General features: G+C 41.3%; 1 protein-coding gene across 1 annotated transcript in view; it reads right to left on the reverse strand.

Moving 5' to 3' along the window:
- trdn (triadin) overlaps positions 1 to 27,010 on the reverse strand; it is a 353,412-nt gene that overhangs the window by 142,826 nt on the left and 183,576 nt on the right. The window contains exons 26-32 of the mRNA XM_033022051.1: positions 26,737 to 26,784; positions 21,868 to 21,915; positions 16,054 to 16,092; positions 13,180 to 13,206; positions 7,749 to 7,781; positions 6,088 to 6,114; positions 5,823 to 5,849 (exon numbers count right to left, since the gene is read on the reverse strand). Of these exons, the coding sequence (XP_032877942.1) occupies positions 5,823 to 5,849; positions 6,088 to 6,114; positions 7,749 to 7,781; positions 13,180 to 13,206; positions 16,054 to 16,092; positions 21,868 to 21,915; positions 26,737 to 26,784 (249 nt within the window). The remainder of the gene's footprint in view (positions 1 to 5,822; positions 5,850 to 6,087; positions 6,115 to 7,748; positions 7,782 to 13,179; positions 13,207 to 16,053; positions 16,093 to 21,867; positions 21,916 to 26,736; positions 26,785 to 27,010) is intronic.

Raw genomic sequence — 27,010 nt, forward strand, 5'->3', positions numbered from 1 at the left:
GAAGGCAGGAACGGGGTACTGATTGGGGATGATCAGCCATGATCACTTTGAATGACGGTGCTGGCTCGAAGGGCCGAATGGCCTACTCCTGCACCTATTGTCTATCGTCTATTCCCATGCTGTATGACTATGAAGGCTCTGAGGTCTATTTCATTTGCATCCTTGGCTATTTCAGCACTATTCCTCAATGGCATCTTTCACCTAATATTCTTCCTTCCTTCCAATTACATGATTACATTTCTTTCTGGGAGAGATCTTCTGCCTGATGAAAAATATTGATTATAGAACCTACCCAGTTATCCCCAAAGAAGTTTACAGAGTTGGCATTAGTCTACATCAGTCGTGGCACCTTACATCTTGCCACTTATGTTGCTGACTGCTTGTGCACTGCTTCATTGTACTTCTTGTGAAGTTCAGAAAGGCAGGAATATTTTCCAAGGTTTCACAGCTTGCAGGCTATTTACATCTGGTCCTGAGCTACACTTAACCTGGACTATGCACCTTAGTGCCTGTTTAAATCTATGGATTACGTTGACTACTGAGGGAGAACAAATAGGTAAGTTTAAATATGTATTTCAGTTACTTTTAATAACTTGAATAGATTTTTATATGAATGTGCCTTTTAGCATTACTAAGAAAAACTATCATTCTTTGTCATTCTGTTTTTTACTTATCCTGTATATTGCTGAAACCTGACAACTAATAATGTCTGAATGTAGCTTGTATCTTCTCCCAATGACACATGGGATTCACCTAGGTGCTTCAGTTTGTCCCCAGATCCCCCCAAAAGTTGTGTAAGTTGATAGGTCAATTGATCACTGTCAATTGTTCCTAATGTGGTAGGTGAAAGATAGAGTCTGGGGGAGTTGAAGTGAATGTGGAAAGAATAAAAATTGGGTTAATGTAGGATTGTAGTAAATTGGTGTTTGATAGTCAGCATGGAGTTATTGTACTAGAAACATAGAAACATAGAAAATAGGTGCAGAAGGAGGCCATTCGGCCCTTTGAGCCAGCACCGCCATTCATTGTGATCATGGCTGATCGTCCCCTATCAATAACCCATGCCTACCTTCTCCCCATATCCCCTGACTCCACTAGCCCCTAGAGCTCTGTCTAACTCTCTCTTAAACCCATCCAGTGACTTGGCCTCCACTGCCCTCTGTGGCAGGGAATTCCATAAATTCACAACTCTCTGGGTGAAAACGTTTTTTATCACCTCAGTCTTAAATGACCTCCCCTTTATTCTAAGACTGTGGTCCCTGGTTCTGGACTCGCCCAACATTGGGAACATTTTTCCTGCATCTAACTTGTCCAGTCCTTTTATAATTTTATATGTTTCTATAAGATAGCCCCTCATCCTTCTAAACTACAGTGAATACAAGCCTAGTCTTTTCAATCTTTCCTCATATGACAGTCCCGCCATCCCAGGGATCAATCTCGTGAACCTACTCTGCACTGCCTCAATCACAAGGATGTCCTTCCTCAAATTAGGAGACCAAAACTGTACACAATACTCCAGATGTGGTCTCACCAGAGCCCTATACAACTGCAGAAGAACCTCTTTACTCCTATACTGAAATCCTCTTGTTCTGAAGGCCAACATTCCATTAGCTTTCTTCACTGCCTGCTGTACCTGTAAGCCAACTTTCAGTGACCGGTGTACAAGGACGCCCAGTTCTCGCTGCACCTCCCCCCTATCTAACCTAACCCCATTGAGATAATAATCTGCCCCCTTGTTTTTGCCACCAAAGTGGATAACCTCACATTTATCTATATTATACTGCATCTGCCATGCATCTGCCCACTCACTCAACCTGTCCAGGTCACCCTGCAACCTCCTAGCATCCTCTTCACAGTTCACACTGCCACCCAGCCTTGGTTCATCCGCAAAATTGCTCGTGTTGCTCCTAATTCCCTCTTCCAAATCATTAATATATATGGTAAACAGTTGTGGCCCTAACACGGAGCCTTGCGGCACTCCACTCGCCACTGCCTGACGTTCTGAAAATGGCCCGTTCACTCCTACACTTTGCTTCCGGTCTGCCAACCAATTTTCTATCCAGGTCAACACCCTACCCCCAATACCATGTGCTCTAATTTTAGTCACCAGTCTCACGTGCGGGACCTTATCAAAGGCTCTCTGAAAGTCTAGATACTCGACATCCATTGGCACCCCTTCATCCATTTTACTTGTCACATCCTCAAAAAATTCCAGAAGATTAGTTAAGCATGATTTCCCTTTCATAAATCCATGACGCACCTCTTCTCATGGTGCATGGCTCAGTGACTCTACTAAATGCTTGGGGACATTAGAGATATTCAAAAGCTCCAACCCACTGAGTGTGAGGAATGGGGTTTCACTGGCTATCAAATGGTTTTGGTGAAAGGAGTAAGGCATCATAACACTAAGAATGCAGCACCCAGGGGGAAACCTGAAAGAGGCCATGTTGGTGCGAACAGTATGAAGCAGGGAACAGCAAGCCACCATTTTGGAGCAATAGATAATCTGTCACAGACCATAATTTGGGAGTTGCCACTACCTCTCCATCTTTAAATCTGAATATTCTGTGCCAGTTTACTGAATTTATCTTACATGTCCATATTGGGAACATTAACAGTTGCAATGTCGGTTTTAGAGCACAGCAACTAATACTTCCTCTTAGATTACCTATCTAATGAGTAATCTGTTTCATTTATACTTCAGCCAATTTCTTATCCATGCTTTAAGTTCAACCTAAACAGATGGCAATTAAATTGGCAACATCGAACAAAAAAAAGATTGAGTAATAAACTTTAAATGGGCTGCAGTAGGCCTTCTTCCAATTCTTCCTGCTTTCTTGGTGCTGACTATCCACCCAGAACAGCAATTTTGATTTGGCATGAAAGATAAATGATTGCAATTTCAGAAGGTCAGAAATTATTTTTTTTTTAAAGAATATATGACATTATTGCTTCACTGCTTTGTGCCTACATGCTCTTGTTCACTCTGGTCTCTGTTAATGATGATGGAAAGGGAACTGGTTGCAGCTGGTGGAGATCGGCTGTTATGAAATTCCAATCCATTACACACCACCACCTGTTCAAGTGGTGCCACAAAACTAGGATGAAGCCAACTTGAAAAATAGGCACCTGAAGTGTTTGTGTGAAAGTAAGCTGATCCCTTTTACCCAGTTTAAAAAAAAAAAAAAATTAAAAATAATATTTTTTATTAGAAGTAGACATATTATAAAGTATAGTTGCATATTATAGTAAAAAAACTTTTCATATACATCAGTCATACATTATTAAAATTTTCAATTGTCGATTACTTCTACTTCTAGTGGGTTTTTTTATATAGAAATAGAGAGAAAGAGAGAGAAGAGTTACAAATATCAAAAAAAACAAAAAAGGTGGAATGGATTACTTATAATACGTCATTGGAGATAGGTTCGTAGATTATAAAGTATGACTTTTCATCTAATCCTGAGTTCAAGTTTCAGTTGGGTTTTCGTGCTGGGCCAATCTATCCCGTAAGATAATTAATGAATGGAGCCAATATTTTATCAAAAATTTCTTGTTTGTCCATTATGACAAGTCTAATTCTTTCTAGATATAGGGTCTCCAACATTTCCACAATCCACATTTTAATTGTGGGGGTCGTAGGGCCTTTCCAAAATTTTAATATTAATTTTTTCCCGGTTATTATACTGTAGTCGAGGAAATTTCTTTGGTTTGTTGTGAGTGTTAAACTGCTCTGATATTCCAAGTATTATTAATTTTGAGTTTGGATCCAGTTTTGTATTCTGAAATTATTTCAAAAATATCAGTCCAGAAATGTTTAATTTTTATACAATTTGCAAACGTATGTGTTAAATTAGCATCTAGATGTAGACATTTATCACAAATAGGAGAGATTTGTGGGAAGATTCTATTTAGTTTTATTTTAGAGTAGTGTTATCTATGTAGGACTTTAAATTATATTAAAGCATGTCTGGCATTTAACGAACATTGATGTATATGTTGTAAACTTTCGTCCCACAAATCTTTCGTTATAGGATGACCTAATTCATTTTCCCATGTGTGTCTATATGGTTCTGTCGGTGGTACCTCGTTGTTTAGGAGGGTGTTATAAATATAAGCTATTAATTTTTCAGTGTTAGGATGCTTGTTCAAACATTCATCAAGGATTTCTGGTTCCCTAGTCCTGTAGACTTGTGTATTAGATTTAACATAATCTCTAATTTGTAGATATCTGAAGAAATTATTTGAGTGCAGTCCATGATTCTGTTGTAACTCCTGAAATGAAAGAAAAGTGCCTTTCCCATAAAGATGTCCAATCTTTTTAATTCCATAATTTTTCCATTGTGTGAAACCCTTATCCACACCCGCTGAGTTCCTCCAGCAATTTTGTGTACCTCCAAAAAGGATGGTTTGAATAAGGGATCATTTCCAAATTCGTATTCCACTATGTATTATGGGGTTCTACTTATAGGTTTTTTGTGCAGTTTTGTGGTAGCAAATATGATCGGTCCAATTTCAAAAGGTAAACAGTCTTCCTTTTCCATCCTTAACCAATCTGGTTGTTGATCCAGTTCTTCCAGCCAGAAATTCATGTTTTTAATATGGACTGCCCAAAAATAAAACAAGAAATTTGGCAAAGCCAAACCTCCATTTATCTTTGACTTACATAAATGTTTTTTACTTATTCTATGATTCTTATAATCCCAGATAAAACTTGTAACAATGGAGTCGACTTTTTTGAAAAAGTTTTTGGGATATATATCGGGATTAATTGAAATAGGTACAGCAGTTGCGGTAAGAAGATCATTTTTATAGCATTAATTCTACCAAGCATTGAAATGGGAAGTGTTTTCCAGTATTGAATATTCTTGTGTAGTTTATTCAGTAAGGGTGGAAAATTTAGTTTAAATAAAGAGGTATATGTCTTAGTTACATAGATTCCTAAGTATTTAAATTTATCTTTAACTATTTTAAAAGGGGATTGTTGTAATGTATGTAGATTGAGTTTTGTTATTGGCATGATTTCACTTTTATTCCAATTAATTCTATATCCTGAGAACTGACCAAATTGAGTTATTAAATTTAATAGATTTGGAATACTAGTTTCTAACTTTGTAATATATATTAGTACATCATCTGCATATAAGGAAATTTTATTCCTTGTTTCTCTAGTGTTATATCCGTATATTCCTGTATGGGTTCTAACGCTTTCTGCTAAGGGTTCGATTGCAAGAGCAAATAATAGTGGGGATAGTGAACATCCTTGTCTACAACCTCTAGAGAGGTTAAATTTAGTTGATAACATTTGGTTTGTTAATATTCTAGCTGTTGGATTAGAGTATAACAATTTAACCCATGTACAGTACTTCTCTCCCAATTGAAATTTTTCCATCACCGAAAATAAATATGGCCATTCAACCTGGTCAAATGCTTTTTCAGCATCTAATGAAATAATTGCTAGATCTGCATTAGGAATTCTATTGGAGTATATAATATTGAATAGTCTTCTCAGATTATAAAATGAATAACGTTTTGGAATAAAACCTGTTTGGTCGGGGTGTATTAATTTGTTAATCACTAAGCTCAATCTATGAGATAGAATTTTAGTTAGTATTTTCTGATCAGTATTTAAAAGGGCTATTGCTCTATATGAACCTGGGTCTTCAAGATCCTTATCCGTTTTTGGTATGAGTATGATTGTAGATTCATTTAGAGTTTCTGGGAGTTTCTGTTTTTACCCAGTTTTTTAATCTCAGAGTTAGAAGTAAATAACATGATCCTTCATGGATGGGCATGCATCCTTTATTGTTACAGATGCTTACCTGAGAATTCTTTTTTAGTAGGTTTAACTGTAAAACAAGTTAAAATATATCAGCAGGATATTGGGTTTTTTTTCAACTTCAAAAGTACTTATACCAGCCTTTCCATTTGCAAGTGAAACACTACTATTGGAAAAAATAAATAACTGCATTGCTGCAAAAAAAGTAAACGTGTTTCACTTATAATTTCATGAGTTCATAAGTTATAGGAGCAGAATTAGGCTATTCAGACCATGGGCATGCATCCTTTTTAGTTACAGATGCTTACCTGAGACTTCTTTTTTAGTAGGTTTAACTGTAACACAAGTTAAAAGATATCATCAGGATATTGTTTTTTTTTTTAAACGTCAAAAGTACTTATACCAGCCTTTCCATTTGCAAGTGAAACACTACTATTGGAAAAAATAAATAACTGCATTGCTTAAAAGAAAAAGTAAACTTGTTTCACTTATAATTTCATGATTTCATAAATTATATGAGCAGAATTAGGCTATTCAGACCATCAAATCTACTCCGCCATTCAATCATGGTAGATCTATCTTTCCCTCTCAACCCCATTCTCCTGCCTTCTCCCCGTAACCCCTGACACCCTTACTAATCAAGAATCTGCTAATCTCCATCTTAAAAATATCAATTGGCCTCCGCAGCCTTCTGTGGCAATGAATTCCACAGATTCACCAACCTCTGACTAAAGAAATTCCTCATCTCCTTTCTAAAGGTATGTCCTTTTATTCTGAGGCTATGGCCTCTGGTCCTAGACACTCCCAATAATGGTAACCCTCTCCACATCCATTCTATCCAGGCCTTTCACTATTCATGGAACATGGAAGAAAGCAGAAATAAAAAGTAATAGTAAACTTAAGAAAATAATAATTAATTACTGAACTCAGTTTTCTGTACTTGGGTAATTAACCCTAAGCTGATAGGCTAGTTTAAACATTATTTGTAATGTTACAGGTTAGTTTCACAGCTCCAGCAACCCAGATTTAATTCTGTTCTTCTGTGCTGTCGGTGTGGGATTTGTCCATCTCTCTGTGACCTAATGGGTTTCCTTAGGGTGCTCTGGTTTCCTCCCACATCCCAAAGATGTGTGAACTTATAGGTTAATTACCACTGTAAATTGCCACCAATGTGCAGGTGCATGGGTGGTGAGAGGAGGAATTGCTGAGTATATGGGGAGACTAAAAATGGGACTCATATTGGATTAATGTAGATGTTTGGTATAGACTTGGTATATAATGGGCCAAAATATCTTGTTCCCTGCTTTATGACTTGAAGAGAAATCCAGGTCTTTCTTTCATGTGAGGTCAGGTTATCTTATGTGATTGGTGAAGAGCCAATATGTTAGGTAACTGAACGCTGCAAACCTTTTACCCTAAGGTTTATCACATTTTCACAAATATGAACCACATCTCCATTATATTTTTTTTTACCCCAGTACTGGTACCTTGAATTTTACGCATGTTTGATTTAGGCATTTTTGAAACAATGCATTTGTTCCTTTACTACCAAAGCTTGACTTCTACACTGGCATTTTTGGAATAATATGCTCAAATTTACCTGCTGACAGCCTAGTCGCGTATATGTTTCATTTATTTGTTTTTGAATTATGCGCTGCTTTTCAAGCACGTAACACCCGCGTACAACGTGAGGTGCCTGTATTGAATTAATCCTAATACACGGAATATCATTTGTACCAAACAAGTATTCCAACACAGTGATAATTCATAACATTTCTGTACTTCAAACATAACTCTGTCCACCAAGAAATCATATCTGAAACCGAGCTCCTGAATTCTTCGTACTTGACCTCCGGAATGAATTCCAACACAAAAACTTCCATAATAGGATTGAAAAGTGCAACCACAGTGAGGAGCATCAGCACCTTGTGCCAATATAATTGAACTGCACACACTCAATTGCCTTTACCTTTTGTTGATATTATAGGCTTCTTCTTTTTTTCTGTAAAACAGTAATAGATATGATTTTTTTTAAATTGTGCCATTTTCCTTTCTTTATTGAGTTTCAGTTCCCTTCTGCTTTTTCTGCAAGCTCCATATTAACCCCATCTAAGAGCTACTCCACAACATCTTCTATCTGCTCCACTGAAACAAATCAAAGCCACCTCGTTATTCTATGAAATCATTCTACCTCTTCTTTATCTGACCTGGAATTACCTACAGGGTAGGAAAGTAGTAACATATGCAGCGTTTATATTTGTTGGCAATTCTCTCAGCAAACCACAAGGAGTGACTCAACAGATGTACATTTATTGCAGCTTGGAAGAGAAATGTTATTAGTTATCACAAATTTTAGTGACAAACACAGTAGAATTTTAATGTGCACCAGACTGCAAATTTAATAGTGCAGAAGACAGTGGGCAAGTCGTCTTTATTTTTATTTATTCATTTGTGAGATGTGGTTGTTGCTAGCAATGCCGCAGTTTATTCTCCAACCATAAATGGTCCAGAACTGAAGAAAAATTTAAGAGCCAAATTCATTGGTTGTACTTGCATAGCAAATAGAACACACCTGATAGGGATGGTGGATTTTTTCCCCCAAAGATCAGCAGTGAACTCAATGGACCTTCCAAAATTAAGTAATTTCATGGTTACCTTTACAAAGTCTAGCGTTTAGTTGTTTAGTGATACAGCATGTAAACAGGCCCTTCAGCCCACCGAGTCCACCCCGACCATTGATCACCTGCTCATACTAGCTTTATAGAAACATAGAAACATAGAAATTAGGTGCAGGAGTAGGCCATTCGGCCCTTCGAGCCTGCACCGCCATTCAATATGATCATGGCTGATCATCCAACTCAGTATCCCGTACCTGCCTTCTCTCCATACCCTCTGATCCCCTTAGCCACAAGGGCCACATCTAACTCCCTCTTAAATATAGCCAATGAACTGGCCTCGACTACCCTCTGTGGCAGGGAGTTCCAGAGATTCACCACTCTCTGTGTGAAAAAAGTTCTTCTCATCTCGGTTTTAAAGGATTTCCCCCTTATCCTTAAGCTGTGACCCCTTGTCCTGGACTTCCCCAACATCGGGAGCAATCTTCCTGCATCTAGCCTGTCCAACCCCTTAAGAATTTTGTAAGTTTCTATAAGATCCCCTCTCAATCTCCTAAATTCTAGAGAGTATAAACCAAGTCTATCCAGTCTTTCTTCATAAGACAGTCCTGACATCCCAGGAATCAGTCTGGTGAACCTTCGCTGCACTCCCTCTATGGCAATAATGTCCTTCCTCAGATTTGGAGACCAAAACTGTACGCATGTAGCGATGTTACAAAATTTACCTTCAGCGGCGCTGCAGTTCTGCCATTGGCCGTGTGCGCGACTTTGGCGCCTTTGAGGGGGGGGGGGACGGGATTAAAATGTCGTTTTCTCTGCTTATCGGAGGCGGATTTCAATCGCGAGACAATTTAATAATTACATTAAAATAAAAAGCGACTTCTAACACCCTCAACGCCTACAACGTGACGGATCGCATGAACGGGACAAAACAATATGTGAGTCGTTTATTTTAATTATAATCTTGCTTCTTGGGATGGCTTTAATCAAATTTTACGACGCAAAAATGTGATTTGGGCCACTATACGAACCGGCAGTGTTTTTCCTGCCGATATGGGGTTCAAATTCACTGCAAATGCAACGTTCCATTCGATCACGTTCCAGAAAAACCCACTCGCAAGATGATTTAAATGCTCTCTTTTTTGGACAATCATGTCATAAGAGCATCTGAATCGTCAATATTTATACTAAATATCAGTTTTAGTCCCATGTATTGTGCAAAATTATATTGAGTGGATGTTTCTGGATTAATTAATGGAAATTAAACATTAACTTCCTGCCATCTGGCATATAAATGAATGACATTAAAAATCATGTTATATTGTGAATTCTTGTGTGAATGGGATTAGTTTGTTATTTGGATACTTAGGCTATTTTCAAAAAATATCCTTTTCTTAAGAAATGGAATCTACAGGACATTCTTAATGGGAAAGTAGTGGGCAGAAAGGCATGTTATGCATGGTTTGAAGAGCAAAAACTTGTAGTTTACAATGCCAAAATTGAAAAGTTGAGGAAAAACAAGGTTTTTCAGTTGCTTATTGGTTACAATCTGAGGAGTATGATGATGCTACTGATTATGATATGCCAATGTACCAGCTAGCAACTGATCTTCTCCATAAAGACTTGGTCTATTGCTAGAAATTGTAATTTATTTACCTATCTGTTATGGACTTACAGCATATAATACAATAATATTACAGTTCTGATCTTGAGAATATCACATTTTTGAATTTTCAAGGCAGTCTGGGTGTTTATTACTATTTCCGTCACACCGGTCAATTTTGTAATTAACTACAATTAGGTAATTAACTAATTATATGCTTTAATTTCAGGTAATTCAAGTAAGATTGTTTCATATTTGTTTCAGAATGCTTCAATCTATATTATCTGAAAATTTCATTCAGTTTTCTTGATTTTTAAGAAAGTTATGGGCTTTTGACTGTCCTCGATCACAGCTTTCGTGTTAAGTCAATGGAAAAGCAATAGGGAACAAGATGCTAATTTCCAAGTATGAAAATGGCCATAACGTTTTTAATACTAAAGATATGAAAGTGAAATAGGTGTCAAATTAAACTTCTTTTTATGCTTTATCTGATTGGATAAATTGCAGAATTGATTTTTAAAATCTCAAAATTTTGTAACATTGCTTCTTTATGTTATCCCACTTTCTCATCCATTCCCTACATGTTAAGGGAAATTTACAGAAGCCAATTAACCTACAAACCTGCACGTCTTTGTGATGGGGAGGCAAAAAGAGCATCTGGCGAAAACGCATGTGGTCACAGGAGGAAAATGCAAACTCCACACAGACAGCACCCGATGATAAGATTGAACCCGGGTTGCTAGTGCTGTGAGGCGACAGGTCTACCAGCTGTGCCACTGTTACCTGAATTTAAATTCCTCAATTCTATGGATCAAATGCCAAGCTATCTGACTGATGGGTATGTAAATTCACCACTTACACTACTTTTTCCAAAGTATCTATACATGACTCTGATCTTGATATCTTCCGGTTTGGCACCTTCTATTTGCACAAAAACGGTTTGCGATAGCACTACGATTTTCGCCAGTTGAATGTCGTAAAAGTTAGTGAGGTTTAAAAATCTTAAGAACCGCGCGTGCGCAGATCAATCTCTTCTCCTGCCAGTCGGCGCCGCATGGATTAGTCTCTTCTTCTGTCACTCCCCAGGATGGTCCGCCCCTTCCTGCGCCATTGCGTCCTTACTGGAGCTGAGGATGGCCGACAGAGGTTTCCAACCGGACTTTCGGAGGGACGCGAAGCAGCCCAGTCCAGACCCAACTCCAAGCACCCCAGCCCCAAGCAGCACCCCAGCCCCAAGCAGCAGCCACGCCCCAAGCAGCAGCCCCGCCCCAAGCAGCAACCACGCCCCAAGCAGCAGTCGCCCAGCGTCGGAGACCAGACCCAGCCCAGCCCAGCATGGGAGACCCAGCTCAGCCCAGTCGGAGACCCAGCCCAGCCCAGAGTAGGAAGCCCATCCCAGAGTTGCCGATGTCGCCAAATGGAAAGCAGAGACTCTGATCCCAGTGGAGGAGAACGACTAGCGACCAGCGCCCGCTGTGAGTCCCCATCGCACCGCCATTTCCAGCCACTACCCTTCTGGTCCCCCTCGCTGGCTCTTCCCCCCCTCCCCCATGATGCCCCCCTCTCCCCCTTGGCTCTTCCCCCATCTTTTCTCTGAACTCACTCCCCCCCGGCCCACACAACCCTCTCCCCCACAACTTCCCCGCCCACACACCCCTCCCCCCAACAAGCCACCCTTACCGCACACGCCCCCCTCCCACATCCCTCCTCTCCCCCAGCCATCCCGCCCACATACACACCTTCCCCTCCATCCCACCACCCCCCCACCCACCACACACCCCACTTCCCTCCCCCCCCCCCCCCCCACACATGAAGAGGAGGGGGAGGGAGTGCTCGAGGATGAGGGGAAATGAGCCGCGTCTGCGCAGTTACGGGCTATGGGTGAGTGGTGGAATATTGCGTTGGGGGAACGGGTTGCATTGGAGGAATGGTTAGATGGTGGAATATTGCGTTGGAGAATGGGTTGCATTGGGGGGCCAGGCCTCCAGTGTGACTGGGACCCAACTGGTCCCACTTAGTCTAGTGTTACATTAAAAAGCAACTAACACTTACCTCTCTGAGCTGCTCCACCTATATGCTCCTGCCCGGTGCCTCAGGTCAGCTGATCAGCTGCTCCTTGAGGTACCGAGGTCTAAGCGGAAGCTCAGAGGGGATAGAGCCTTTTCTGTTGCTGCTCCGGCACTTTGGAACACCTTGCCGTTGCACATCAGACAGGCCCCCTCACTGTCCATCTTCAAATCCTCCCTAAAAACTTATTTTTATTCTCTGGCTTTCGACACTGGCTGAGACATTGCTCCTGTTCTTAGTGCTTTTAATGTCTTTTAATTTTTACTGTTTTTAGTCCTTTGTTTTACGGTTTTTAATGGTTTGTAATATCTTTTTGTCCATGAGTTCTCATGTACAGCACTTTGTGGCAACTGCGGTTGTTTAAAGCGCTTTATAAATAAAGTTTATTATTATTATATTATTATTCTACATAATTTGCACAAAATTATACCACGCATATAGTTTACATAAGGCTGCAGGCTTCAAACATGAAAGCAGGCTTGAATCTGAAATATAAACCTGTTTCAAATTATTTACAGTAGGCATAATCTGATGGGCTACTGCTGGGGAGTCTAAAGCTCGCACATCAGTTTCTTTTGGTGTTATTTCTTAATTGCTCCTCATCTCAATCCCATTTGCCCCCTGCCGTACTCCATCCCCCCAACCTCCACCCCCTTTGTTCAGCATTCCTTTCCAATGCAGCATCATACATCATTCCCACAATGCCATCTGTTTGATCTTCAGTTTCAAAACCCATGACTCTAACAAATAATTCACCCACATCTTTGTTTCTCTCTCTCCTTCAAGACCATCTCTCTTCCCCTGCAATCTCTCTGGTACTATCTCTCCTTAACCAAGCCTCAGTGAAGGATTTTTAAACTATTTATGTATTCTGTTTACAAAATACTGTTCTCTTCAATATTCACCTTGAATAAAAGACAATACCTGCGATAATTTGTGAACCGTGTATATTTAAATGAATTAAATTATGTTGATTTGCAATTAACATAAATACTACAACAATTAGTTTTTGGCAAGTAATATATTTTGTTAGTTAATTGTTGCTTATTAATAGCTCAAAATGTTCAGGTGCTACCTAGATCTAAGCACCTGAATCATTTCTGTGAAGAACTCACCCAAAGGTTTCTCTTTTGTAAGATTAGCTGTCAACAAACAATAGAAAAATATTAAAATATCAGTGATTTCCAAATAATAGCAGATTACATTGTTCAGAATTTTCCAAGACTGACAGCTTTCTCATTGCTAATAACATTGTCCAAATGTTAAAATGTGTAGGAAGGAGCTGTAGATGCTGGTTTAAACCGAAGATAGACAGTAAATGTTGGAGTAACTCAGCAGGGCAGGCAGCATCACTGGATAGAAGGAATAGGTGATGTTTCAGGTCGAGACCCTTCTTCAGACTGAAGAAGGGTCTCGACCCGAAACCTCACCCATTCCTTTTCTCCAGAGATGCTGCCTGTCCCACTGAGTTGCTCCAGCATTGTGTGTCCAAATGTTATAATTTCAGTGCGAACTAATATTGTAAAAACTGAAGCGATATTTCAGTTCACCAGAACTCAGGGCATACGATACAATACAATAAGATAGAACGTTATTTATCCCAGGAAGGAAATTGATCTGCGACAGTCATAAGATACAAGATACATGAAACATCAAATTGAACTGCCGAGTTGAAATGATTGGGAATGTACAAAGATTGGGGAGGGGGTTGTGGGGCGAGGGGAATCAGTCTACCCCACAACAGAAGGGGGGGGGGGGGTGGGGGAAGTTGTACAGTTTGATAGCCACAGGGAAGAAGGATATCCCTTGGAGTTCTGTACTGCATCTTGGTGGCACCAGTCTGTGGCTGAAGATACACCTCAGGTTGACCAATGTGTCATGGAGGGGGTGTGCTGTATTGTCCAAGATGCTCTGCAGTTTGAGCAGCATCCTCCCCTCCAAGACCACCTCCCATGAATGCAACTCCTTTCCCTGGACAGAGCCAGCCTTCCTGATGAGTTTATTAATCCTGTTGGTGTCCGCAGCCTTCGCCCTGCTTCCCCCGCACACGACAGCGAAGAAGATGGCACTAGCTGCCATCGATTAGTAGAACATCTGCAGCATCATGCTGCAGACGTTGAGGGTGCGTCAATTTGGCTCAATTAGTAAATGTAAACACTGGACTAAGAGCAGGCCACTCAGTCCTCTAGACCAATACTGCCATTGAATTGTCTGAATTTTATATTGCTCAATATTTTAGGTCAGGGTTTTAACAACGACAAAGACTTCTGATAAGCAAGTCCCAAAATTCATTTTTGCACAACTACGTGCATGGGTATGATCTATATAATGCATCACTCATTATGTTGCAAAATGTTGCTCCTTCCAGGAACCTATGTTTAATCTACTTTAGTTTAGTTTAGAGATTCAGCAATGCAACAGACCCTTCGGACCTCCGAGTCTACGCTGGCCATTGATCACCCACTCACAATAATTCTGTGTTATCCTAATTGCTCACCCATTCCCTACAACTAGGGGAAATTTGTAGAGGCATTAACCTATGATCCCCACATGTCTTTGGAATGTGGGAGGAAACTAGAGCAGCAGGAGAATACCCATGCAGTCACAGGCAGAACGTTCAAACTCCACACAGACATAGGCCGATGTTAGAATCAAACCCGAACCCGAGCACTGTGAGGCAGCAGCTTGACCAGCTGGCCATCCAGAAATGGTATTTTACTCATTTGCCTCAAGACCCACACGTTTCTCAGGGGGAATGTATCTAAAAAATGAAATAGTGGAATATGGAAAATGCAGATGGTAAGTTGTTCTTGACAGGAAGAGGATTTGAGTATAGTAGCAAGGATCTATTGCTACAATTATTCGGTGCCTTGGTGAGACCACATCTGGAGTCCGGAATGAGTTGTAATCTCTTTAATAAACAAAATATATTTCTGCCAGAGAGGGAACTCAGTGAAGGCTTGCCATTATGACTGATGTGGTGAAATTAGACTTAAGTTTACTAAAGCTAAGAAAAAAGAGATAGAGATTAAGTGAAAGTTATAAAATGATGGCATTACTCAACAGACGGAATGTGGGATGCATGTTTCACTTTACCTGGGTGTCCAGAATGCAAGAACACAGTCTCAGATTACAGGATAAGATATAGGGGAAATGTATTTACTTGGAGGGTGGTGAACCTCTGGAATTCAAAATCATAGGGGGGTGTGGAATCCAAGTAACTGTGTACATTGATGGAGGTAGCTAACTTTCTGAATGGAAAAAGTCATTGATGAGTTTTTGGAGAGAGCAGGAATATGATAATGAGATTGATCATCAGCCATAATTGTACAGAATGGTGGTGCAGACATGATGAGCCAAACGGGTACTCCTTCCAATATGTTATACATTTGTGTGTTTTGTATGTATGGAATGTATTGTATGTATGGAACGGCAGTACTGTTACCGCTGCAACCTTGTATTCATACAGAAATAAATTTGTTATCAAGAACTCAATCATCTGCTGCTGAACATTCATTGCATCATTAGGCTCAATTTAGAAAAGCTTTGTGAACATTTACCTGAAACAATTCATCAATAGTGTGCAATTTATTTAATCCATTCAGACAGGCTGCATAAAAGTAGGGAAGTTAGCAGTGATCTTCAATTCTAGATAACAACAAGTGATGAAGGAGAAGTCTGTAACATTTCCCCTCCTCATTGCTGCTTCAGCCCCTCTGCTGTTGAAAATTGCATGTATGTTTTTGTTTTCACCTCAAGATAACTATTGAATATCCAGGTATATATTTTATTTTCTATTTCAGTATAATCAAATGCAAGTCAAAAAGAGAGAATATGGTTCCAAATGTGTATTAGCCTCAAATGTTCTCACTAAATATTCACTTCAGCAATACTCAGAGATAGAAATATAATTGGTATTCCTCTCAATATTACTGACACCCTTACTATGTACAATAAACCAAGACAGATCAAACTGAGAAACACATTACCTTTCCCAGCTGCAGCTGACTTCTGTTTTTTCACTTTTTCTAAAAAAAAGTAAAGATTTTTAAATGTAATGCAGAACTTTAGTTCTGGCCTCTTCATAAGCAGTAATAGTGCTCACATGATAATATGATGATTAAATGTAAAGGCAGGCACAGGATCTTATAGAAATTTACAAAATTCTTAAGGGGTTGGACAGGCTAGATGCAGGAAGATTGTTTCCGATGTTGGGGAAGTCCAGAACAAGGGGTCACAGTTTAAGAATAAGGGGGAAATCTTTTAGGACCGAGATGAGGAAAACATTTTCACACAGAGAGTGGTGAATCTCTGGAATTCTCTGCCACAGAAAGAAGGTCGTTGAGGCCAGTTCATTGGCTATATTTAAGAGGGAGTGAGATGTGGCCCTTGTGGCTAAAGGGATCAGGGGATATGGAGAGAAGGCAGGTACAGGATACTGAGTTGGATGATCAGCCATGATCATATTGAATGGCGGTGCAGGCTCGAAGGGCCGAATGGCCTACTCCTGCACCTATTTTCTATGTTTCTATGTTTCTATGATTGCTGGCAGCAAACATAGAAGATTGATTTTGATGTTTTCAGGAGCACCCGAGTGATTGTTTTGGTATGGGATTGGTTACAGTACTCTAACTGGTTATTAATGTCACTTTCACATATTTGGCAGCAACCTACAAGGTTAATGTTGAGCCGGAATGCCTGTTCCTGTACGTTTTTATCGGAAGCTTCCAGCAGTCACTTGAGGACTATTGATTCAGTCACAGAGAGACGGTAACTCTGAATGTAGCGGGAAGGTTGTTTGCTGTTCCAAAATCAAATGTTCAGCTTGTATCATGAAACAGGCACCACAGCCTATTTTGTATATTTATTGGATATCCAAAGCATTTATTTGTTATCCACCAGAGACACCTCTGAGTTGCTAAACCAAAATTGCATTGGATGTGTTTCAGCATTCCATGTTGACTCCTGAAATGTATTTTTGCCATGCTAGAAAAAAACAGTAGTTACCAATGTCATGTGCCAATTTATGTTATAGTTTCACCATAACAATGAAAAAAACAAAGAAAAAACTCCTTGAGAAAAATTCATTGGCATCTAAAGCAACACGCAGGCATCTCCCAGACAGAACACAAAGTGCTGGAGGAACTCAGCTGGGCAACAGGCAGGTGGGAATGAAGCTGCCAACTCCGCTGAGTTCCTCTAGCGCTTTGTGTTTTGCTCAGGATTTCAGCATCTGCAGTTCTTTGTGACTCCACCTCCCAGACAGTTCCTTTACAAATCTTGTAAATGGTCTACCAATGACGCAGAGATGCAGGGAGAGAATGCTTAAAGTGAATCATGTTTGCTGTGTTGACTGGGTCGCATCTAACCTTAAGTATTTTTGAAATTATATTCAACCCATCAGTTGGAAACCATCTCACTTCATGCTTTCCTAATGCATGTGGGTGAAATACCTATGGGAAGTTAAGCTGTGAGTTACTCACCACAGAATATCCAGCTTCTGACCTGGATTTGTAGCATTTGTGAGGCTGATCTAGTGACTATCTGGTTCAAGGCTGCCTGCAGGGTGTTGATGGCCAAGGAATTTAACTGCTGGTAATGTCATGAATATCTAGGGCAGGTTTTTCAAATAGGTTCTTGTTGGAGATGGTCATTATCTGTGACACCTTAAAAGTTGATGTATCAGCTTAAACCATTCATGCCATGTTATATTGCAGGCACGGGCTGACTCAGTATCAGAGGAAATCATCAGCAAGCAACCCATGACTACCCTCATGATGCAAGGAAAGATCGGTTTCAGTGTTTATAATTTGACCGTAATGGGGAACTTGTAAAGGGAGTCCCAGAGCTAGAGTCAATGGCAACCAACAACCACAACAATATCCTTTGGTGTTCCAGTCAACATAGAGGTTTCCTGTGTTCCCTATTGATCTTAAGGATAAGGGGGAAATCCTTTAAAACCGAGATGAGAAGAACTTTTTTCACACAGAGAGTGGTGAATCTCTGGAACTCCCTGCCACAGAGGGTAGTCGAGGCCAGTTCATTGGCTATATTTAAGAGGGAGTTAGATGTGGCCCTTGTGGCTAAGGGGATCAGAGGGCATGGAGAGAAGGCAGGTACGGGATACTGAGTTGGATGATCAGCCATGATCATATTGAATGGCGGTGCAGGCTCGAAGGGCCGAATGGCCTACTCATGCACCTAATTTCTATGTTTCTATGTTTCTATGATCTCAATTTTACCAGATCTCCTTGATGTCACAAATGGTTAATTACAACCTTGATGTTAAGGGCAGTCACGTTCCTCATCTTCACCTCTGGAATTTAGCTCATGTTTGGTTCAAGATTTGCACAATGATCTAGAAGTGAGTGTTTCTCAACGGAAACCAAGCTGAGTTTTTAGAGACCAGGTTATTGGTGAATAATTTGCTCTTGATAACTGTCAATGGCTACTTCCAACTCTGCTATGATTTAAAGAGTAGGGTAATAAGTGGGAATATGCTTGATAATATTTATTCTGCTTTTCTGGACAAAGAAAATGTGGCTACTGTTCCATTTCATTGGTTAGATGGCAGTGACATAGCTGAATGGATTTGTTGGAGAAACAGTGGTACTGAAGCATATGATGACTGTCAGGATACATTTAAGGTCATTCACATCAGTTCTATTCAGTGCTTACAGGCATTTTTTGATATAACATGGAATGTATTACTGAAAGCTGACTTTAATGTTCAATATTGAAAACAATCTTGAATGTTTCAGCTTCATCTGTTAAGTTAGATCCACCATCATGTGGTTGTGATTGTATTTCAAAACTGCTTATCATTAGTTAGAGGTATAGAGTCATATAGCACAGAAATAGGCTCTTCAGCCCAACTCATACATTCCGACCAAGATGCCCCATCTAAACTAGTCCTGTTTGCCCACATTTGGACCATATCCCTTTAAACCTATCCTATCCATGAATCGAGGGAGACACGGTGGCACATCAGTAGAGTTGCTGTCTTACAGCGCTTGTAGCGCCATTGACCCAGGTTTGATCCCGACTACAGGTGCTGTCTGTACGGAGTTTCTACATTTTCGCTGTGACCATGTGGGTTTTCTCCGAGATCTTCGTTTTCCTCCCACACTCCAAAGACGTGCAGGTATGTAGGTTAATTGGCTTGGTATAAGTGTCAATTGTCCCGAGTGGGTGTAGGATCATGTTAATATACTGTGGTCGCTGGTCGGTGTGGACTCGATGGGCCAAAGGGCCTGTTCCTGCACTGTATCTCTAAACTAAACTAAACTAAACCTGTCCATGGATCACCATTAACAACTTGATATCCTAGCACTGTAATGTCTCACTGACTGCAGGATTTCATTTTTTTATTTTGGCATGCTGCCTTTGTGGTTTTGCACATGGATAGTCATATGTTTAAGCTTCACTAGACTTGGATCCCATTGTCAGGGATGCTTCTTGTTACCCTCAGCATGCCATTTTACATTATTTATCTAAGTAGGGTTAATCACCTGGTTTGACGGTAACATTACAGTAAGGGTTATGGCTGACCAAGAGTTACAGACAGTGTCTGAAACCAATTTAAAGAAACTTACAAGAGCTAAGGAATTGTTTCAATATTTTCTGCCATTTAGGCTTTTCTCCAATATTAGTGAATCATTTCTGATGGAATTTATGGCTCTGCCTACAGCACCAATTCCAACATTATAGCTTTCATAATTATTATTGTACTGGTCTCTGTAATGTGGCAAGTACAGAGATAATATCTTGATGCTAAACCATTATTACAATAATGTCTTCTGAGAGGCAAAGAACATATTAATGTTATACAGTTGCACAACCTTTTATCCGAACATCTAAATAACGAAAACCTCCGAATAGCGGCCATTTTTTTGGTCCTTGAAGAAAGGTCCTTGAAAACGTTCACCGAGGGCGGCCTGCAGAGGTGACAGCGGAACCTCCGGTCGGTCCTCGAAGAAAGGGGAACTAAATCCCCATTCATAAAAGAGAAGGTGAGGGTATATTGCGCGGGAGGGTTAATAATTGACAATATGCTGCTGCCTGCCCGCTGAGTTAAAAAGTTCCCACGGTCACGATACACAGTGTATCGTGAGTCAGTTTCACCCCACCTACACCCCTCTGCTTCCCGGCCATGTGTGTGACCCCTTCCCTCCCCTCTCCAGCTCCCCGCCCATTGCACCGGCGCGGGGGCTTTGCACTGTCTTCACGTCGGCGATGCTAGCAGGAACGTGCCAGTCACCGGAGACGTCAGGACCAATTGGACATCGACCACCAGGCCCACCGCAAGCACGGAGATCCCAGAGACCCACAGCCAGCAGCAGCCCAGCCCCGTTCCAACTCAAGAGGAAAACTGCAAACTGGCCGGAGACGTCAGGACCACCAGAAGCCGTTCCCCGAGCTGCGCCCCCTCATCGGGACACCGACCCCCAGGCCCACTGCAACCACGAAGATCCCAGAGACCCACAGCCAACAGCAGCCCAGCCCAGCCTCGCTCCAACTACAGAGGAACCTGGGTTGCGGATGACGGGGCGCAGCTCGGGGCGTCGTAGAGGCTTTTTCTTTCACAGGGAGCTTTCTGCTGTCCGGCAGAGAAGAAAGGCTCTACAACAAACCTGTCCGCCGCTCGACTCCACGGAGGAGCGTCCATCTGGGTGGGGGGGGTGGGGGGCAGCAACAGAATAGACCTGTCCCCCGCTCGACTCCACGGAGGAGCGTCCATCTGGGGGGGGGGGGCAGCAACAAGGCGGTAGGACCGCTTACCCGGCGCACCGCTATCCCGACACCGTGCCGAGCCCAGCCCGCTCGCGCCTGAGCAGCGGGCTGGATCTAAAGCCAAGGAAGAGGCGTCCGGCCAGTGGCTCGGGGAGCGGGTTCCTGTTGGTCCTGACGTCTCCGGCCACCTGCCATCCTCCGGGAACTGTACCGCCCTTGCAGGAGAGTGGGGTTGTTTGCAGTTGCAGAGGGAGGGGGCAAGGGCGGTACAGTTCCCAGTCTCAGCTCCATTCCAGGGGGGTGGCCGGAGACGTCAGGACCAACGGGACACCGACCCCCAGGCCCACTGTAAGCACGGAGATCCCAGAGACCCACAGCCAGCAGCAACTCCAGCCCCGCTCCAACTCCAGAGGAACACGTAGGGGCAGAAACTGATGGTGTGCAAGATAGTCTTGTTCTTGGGGTCGCGCAACTCGGGCTGTGGGCAAACTGCCACTTGTCGCCGTAGCGGCCCATCGGGGAGCGGATTCCTCTGGAGTTGGAGGGGGAGGGGGGTATTGCGCTGTTTGATCGCCCCCTGCTATCCCAGGGACAGGGAGACACAGCGGCTTTTTAGACTGGTGGGCAATCACTTCCAAAGTTCTGCCCACACAGTCAGTACACCTCTCCTACACTGCATTTCATACAAACATTTATTCTGCAAGAAAAAACTACATTGAAGACTCAAACTCGCGACCGAGTAACTGCCGGGATCAAGGCGCAAACTCGCGACCTTGAGGATATGAGCGGAGCATTCTACCACTGAGCCAGCCATTAAAATCTACGCTAAAAAATTTCCATTCCGAAGACCGACAAATTCTGAATTACGAAAAGTGTCTGGTCCCAAGGCTTTCGGATAAAAGGTTGTGCACCTGTACTTAAATGTTGTACTTCTACTCATCAAAAAAATAATAATATAAGTGAGTTCTTCAAAGAAATGTTATTCTTTACAAAATGTCTACAGATCCTCCTTACTCTTGCATACAATAAATAATTTGCAGTTAATAGAATTAAATCAACAAACGTTTTACCTTTTTCAACAGAGGCAGCAACGGTGGGTTTCTGTTTCTTTACTTTCTCTGTGAAAATAAAATTGCAGTTTAGCTTTTTCCCTGCACTGTTAATATACATCCTGTGTTCCGATCCATTCAGATGTCGGAGTTCCGATCATCCCGGAGAGAGGGCCTGAACATCGGGCCGTCTGTAACGGCGACTGCGGAGGGTTCAAAGGCCCTGACCACGGGTGAACAAAGAGGATGATGACTGAACTTTATTGCCGTCCCTCACAGTGGGAAACGTTGATTCCGCTGTGGGGGATGTTCATGTTATCGTGTATTGTTTCTTTTTATTTGTATGACTGTATGGTAACTCAAATCTCACTGTACCAATTGGTTCATGTGACAATAAATATAGCTTGAACTTGAACTTAACTTGAACATGAACATATGGAGAGTACGGATGTGAATGGAATGTTCCTTCTTAGATCACAGATGTAAGAAGAGAGTTGTGATTTTTTTTCAGTGTCATAAAAATATTTTAAAGACAGAGGTTGATAAATACTTGGTAGCCAGAAGACCAGTTGAAGTCGCAAGGCTCTCTGGTCTATAGTTCCCAGGCTTATCCTTGCAACCTTCTTAAATTGAGGCATAACATTAACCACCCTTGAGTCCGCTGGCACCTTACCTGTACCTAATGCTGATTTATATATCACAGCCAGGGCACCTGCAATTTCTTCTCTAGCTTCCCATAGTAACCTCGGATATATCTGATCAGGCCCAGGAGATTTATCTGCCTTCAAACACCTTGGGACGTCCAACATCGCCACCACCTAATAGGGACTGTCCTCAGAACATTTTCATTAACAATCCAAGTTCCCCAGTCTTCATATCTTTCTCCACGGTAAAAGCAAAGGAGTAATATTAATTGAGAGCCTTGCCTGTCTCCCGTGACTCCACTTAGATAAACGCTTTGGTTTCAGAGGTGCCCTATTCTCTCCCTAGTTATTCTCTTTCCCTTAATGTACTTACAAAATCTCTGTATTTTCTTCAAAAATATCTGCCAGAGCTATCTCCTGACCCCTTTTTTACCCTATTTATTTCCTTCTTAAATATGTGCTCCATAGTTTCCAAAACTCCTCCAGGGAGTTTTAAAAGCGTACCACTTTTCAGACATTACTTTGCCTGCAAACAACCTATTACCATCAACTTTAGCAAGTTCCTATCTAATACCTGTACCATCAAAGTTGGCCTTACCCCAATTCACAATTTTAACGTGGGCCCATGCTGTCTTTATCCATAACTATTTTATAACTAAAGGTCACTGGGCTCACCAAGGACACTTCAGTCATTTGCCCTCCTCAATATCCTAAGAGTAGATTTTTCTACAAGCTTTTCTACTACTATAACCTCATTAAAGCCTTTAATTGTGAGCAACTGTGGACGTCAAACCATAAATTTGAATGTCCACGGATATCACTTTTCAATTTAAGGCATGTTACTTGGTCACACATAAGCCATGGCAACAACTATCAAAGAAGGCCTGTGTCAAACACGGCAGCCTTGATCCAATACATTTCTCAATCTTCTTACAATTTTACATCCAATGTTGACCGATTTCCAGTGGAAGTGAAGCTAATCTTCCCAATTCATGAAAAACTATCTACATCGGCGAGACCAAGCGCAGGCTTGGCGATCGTTTCGCTGAACACCACCGCTCAGTCCATCTTAACCTACCTGATTTCCTGGTGGCTCAGCACTTCAACTCCCCCTCCCATTCACAATCTGACCTTTCTGTCCTGGGCCTCCTCCATTGTTGGATCCCATTGTCAGGGATGCTTCTTGTTACTCTCAGCATGCCATTTTACATTATTTATCTAAGTAGGGTTAATCACCTGGTTTGACGGTAACATTACAGTAAGGGTTATGGCTGACCAAGAGTTACAGACAGTGTCTGAAACCAATTTAAGGAAACTTACAAGAGCTAAGGAATTGTTTAAATATTTTCTGCCATTTAGGCTTTTCTCCAATATTAGTGAATCATTTCTGATGGAATTTATGGCTCTGCCTACAGCACCAATTCCAACATTATAGCTTTCATAATTATTATTGTATTGGTCTCTGTAATGTGGCAAGTACAGAGATAATATCTTGATGCCAAACCATTATTACAATAATGTCTTCTGAGAGGCAGAGAACATATTAATGTTATACTTAAATGTTGTACTTCTACTTGTGTGTGAATGTGTGTGAGTGATTGGTGGTGGTTGGAGGGGCCGTAGGCGCAGATTGGCAGCCACGCTTCCGTCAGTCTGCCCCAGGGCAGCTGTGGCTACAGAAGTAGCTTACCACCACCGAGTATGACTGAGGAGTGAATGAATAATGCGATGTAAAGCGCCTTGAGTATTAGAAAGGCGCTATATAAATCCCATCCATTATTATTATTATTACTCATCAAAAAAATAATAATATAATGAGTTCCTCAAAGAAATGTTATTCTTTACAAAATGTCTACAGATCCTCCTTACTCTTGCATACAATAAATAATTTGCAGTTAATAGAATTAAATCAACAAACGTTTTACCTTTTTCAACAGAGGCAGCAACGGTGGGTTTCTGTTTCTTTACTTTCTCTGTGAAAATAAAATTGCAGTTTAGCTTTTTCCCTGCACTGTTAATATACATCCTGTGTTCCGATCCATTCTGATGTCGGAGTTCCGATCATCACGGAGAGAGGGCCTAAACATCGGGCCGTCCGTAATGGCGACTGCGGAGGGTTCAAAGGCCCTGACCACGGGTGAACAAAGAGGATGATGACTGAACTTTATTGCCGTCCCTCACAGTGGGAAACGTTGATTCCGCTGTGGGGGATGTTCATGTTATCGTGTATTGTGTTCTTTTTATTTGTATGATTGTATGGTAACTCAAATCTCACTGTACCAATTGGTTCATGTGACAATAAATATAGCTTGAACTTGAACTTAACTTGAACATGAACTTAAGCATATTGAGAATGCGGATGTGAATGGAATGTTCCTTCTTAGATCACAGATGTAAGAAGAGAGTTGTGATTTTTTTTTCAGTGTCATAAAAATATTTTAAAGACAGAGGTTGATAAATACTTGGTAGCCAGAAGACCAGTTGAAGTTGCAAGGCTCTCTGGTCTATAGTTCCCAGGCTTATCCTTGCAACCTTCTTAAATTGAGGCATAACATTAACCACCCTTGAGTCCGCTGGCACCTTACCTGTACCTAATGCTGATTTATATATCACAGCCAGGGCACCTGCAACCTGTAACCTCGGATATATCTGATCAGGCCCAGGAGATTTATCTGCCTTCAAACACCTTGGGACGTCCAACATCACCACCACCTAATAGGGACTGTCCTCAGAACATTTTCATTAACAATCCAAGTTCCCCAGTCTTCATATCTTTCTCCACGGTAAAAGCAAAGGAGTAATATTAATTGAGAGCCTTGCCTGTCTCCCGTGACTCCACTTAGATAAACGCTTTGGTTTCAGAGGTGCCCTATTCTCTCCCTAGTTATTCTCTTTCCCTTAATGTACTTACAAAATCTCTGTATTTTCTTCAAAAATATCTGCCAGAGCTATCTCCTGACCCCTTTTTCACCCTATTTATTTCCTTCTTAAATATGTGCTCCATAGTTTCCAAAACTCCTCCAGGGAGTTTTAAAAGCGTACCACTTTACAGACATTACTTTGCCTGCAAACAACCTATCATCATCAACTTTAGCAAGTTCCTATCTAATACCTGTACCATCAAAGTTGGCCTTGCCCCAATTCACAATTTTAACATGGGCCCATGCTGTCTTTATCCATAACTATTTTATAACTAAAGGTCACTGGGCTCACCAAGGACACTTCAGTCATTTGCCCTCCTCAATATCCTAAGAGTAGATTTTTCTACAAGCTTTTCTACTACTATAACCTCATTAAAGCCTTTAATTGTGAGCAACTGTGGACGTCAAACCATAAATTTGAATGTCCACGGATATCACTTTTCAATTTAAGGCATGTTACTTGGTCACACATAAGCCATGGCAACAACTATCAAAGAAGGCCTGTGTCAAACACGGCAGCCTTGATCCAATACATTTCTCAATCTTCTTACAATTTTACATCCAATGTTGACCGATTTCCAGTGGAAGTGAAGCTAATCTTCCCAATTCATGAAAAATTATCTACATCGGCGAGACCAAGCGCAGGCTTGGCGATCGTTTCGCTGAACACCACCGCTCAGTCCATCTTAACCTACCTGATTTCCTGGTGGCTCAGCACTTCAACTCCCCCTCCCATTCACAATCTGACCTTTCTGTCCTGGGCCTCCTCCATTGTTGGATCCCATTGTCAGGGATGCTTCTTGTTACTCTCAGCATGCCATTTTACATTATTTTTCTAAGTAGGGTTAATCACCTGGTTTGACGGTAACATTACAGTAAGGGTTATGGCTGACCAAGAGTTACAGACAGTGTCTGAAACCAATTTAAAGAAACTTACAAGAGCTAAGGAATTGTTTAAATATTTTCTGCCATTTAGGCTTTTCTCCAATATTAGTGAATCATTTCTGATGGAATTTATGGCTCTGCCTACAGCACCAATTCCAACATTATAGCTTTCATAATTATTATTGTACTGGTCTCTGTAATGTGGCAAGTACAGAGATAATATCTTGATGCCAAACCATTATTACAATAATGTCTTCTGAGAGGCAGAGAACATATTAATGTTATACTTAAATGTTGTACTTCTACTCATCAAAAAAATAATAATATAAGTGAGTTCCTCAAAGAAATGTTATTCTTTACAAAATGTCTACAGATCCTCCTTACTCTTGCATACAATAAATAATTTGCAGTTAATAGAATTAAATCAACAAATGTTTTACCTTTTTCAACAAAGGCAGCAACGGTGGGTTTCTGTTTCTTTACTTTCTCTGTGAAAATAAAATTGCAGTTTAGCTTTTTCCCTGCACTGTTAATATACATCCTGTGTTCCGATCCATTCAGATGTCGGAGTTCCGATCATCCCGGAGAGAGGGCCTAAACATCGGGCCGTCCGTAATGGCGACTGCGGAGGGTTCAAAGGCCCTGACCTCGGGTGAACAAAGAGGATGATGACTGAACTTTATTGCCGTCCCTCACAGTGGGAAACGTTGATTC

The sequence above is a fragment of the Amblyraja radiata genome, chromosome 5, assembly GCF_010909765.2.
Source record: "Amblyraja radiata isolate CabotCenter1 chromosome 5, sAmbRad1.1.pri, whole genome shotgun sequence".
NCBI classification, from domain to species: Eukaryota; Metazoa; Chordata; class Chondrichthyes; order Rajiformes; family Rajidae; genus Amblyraja; species Amblyraja radiata.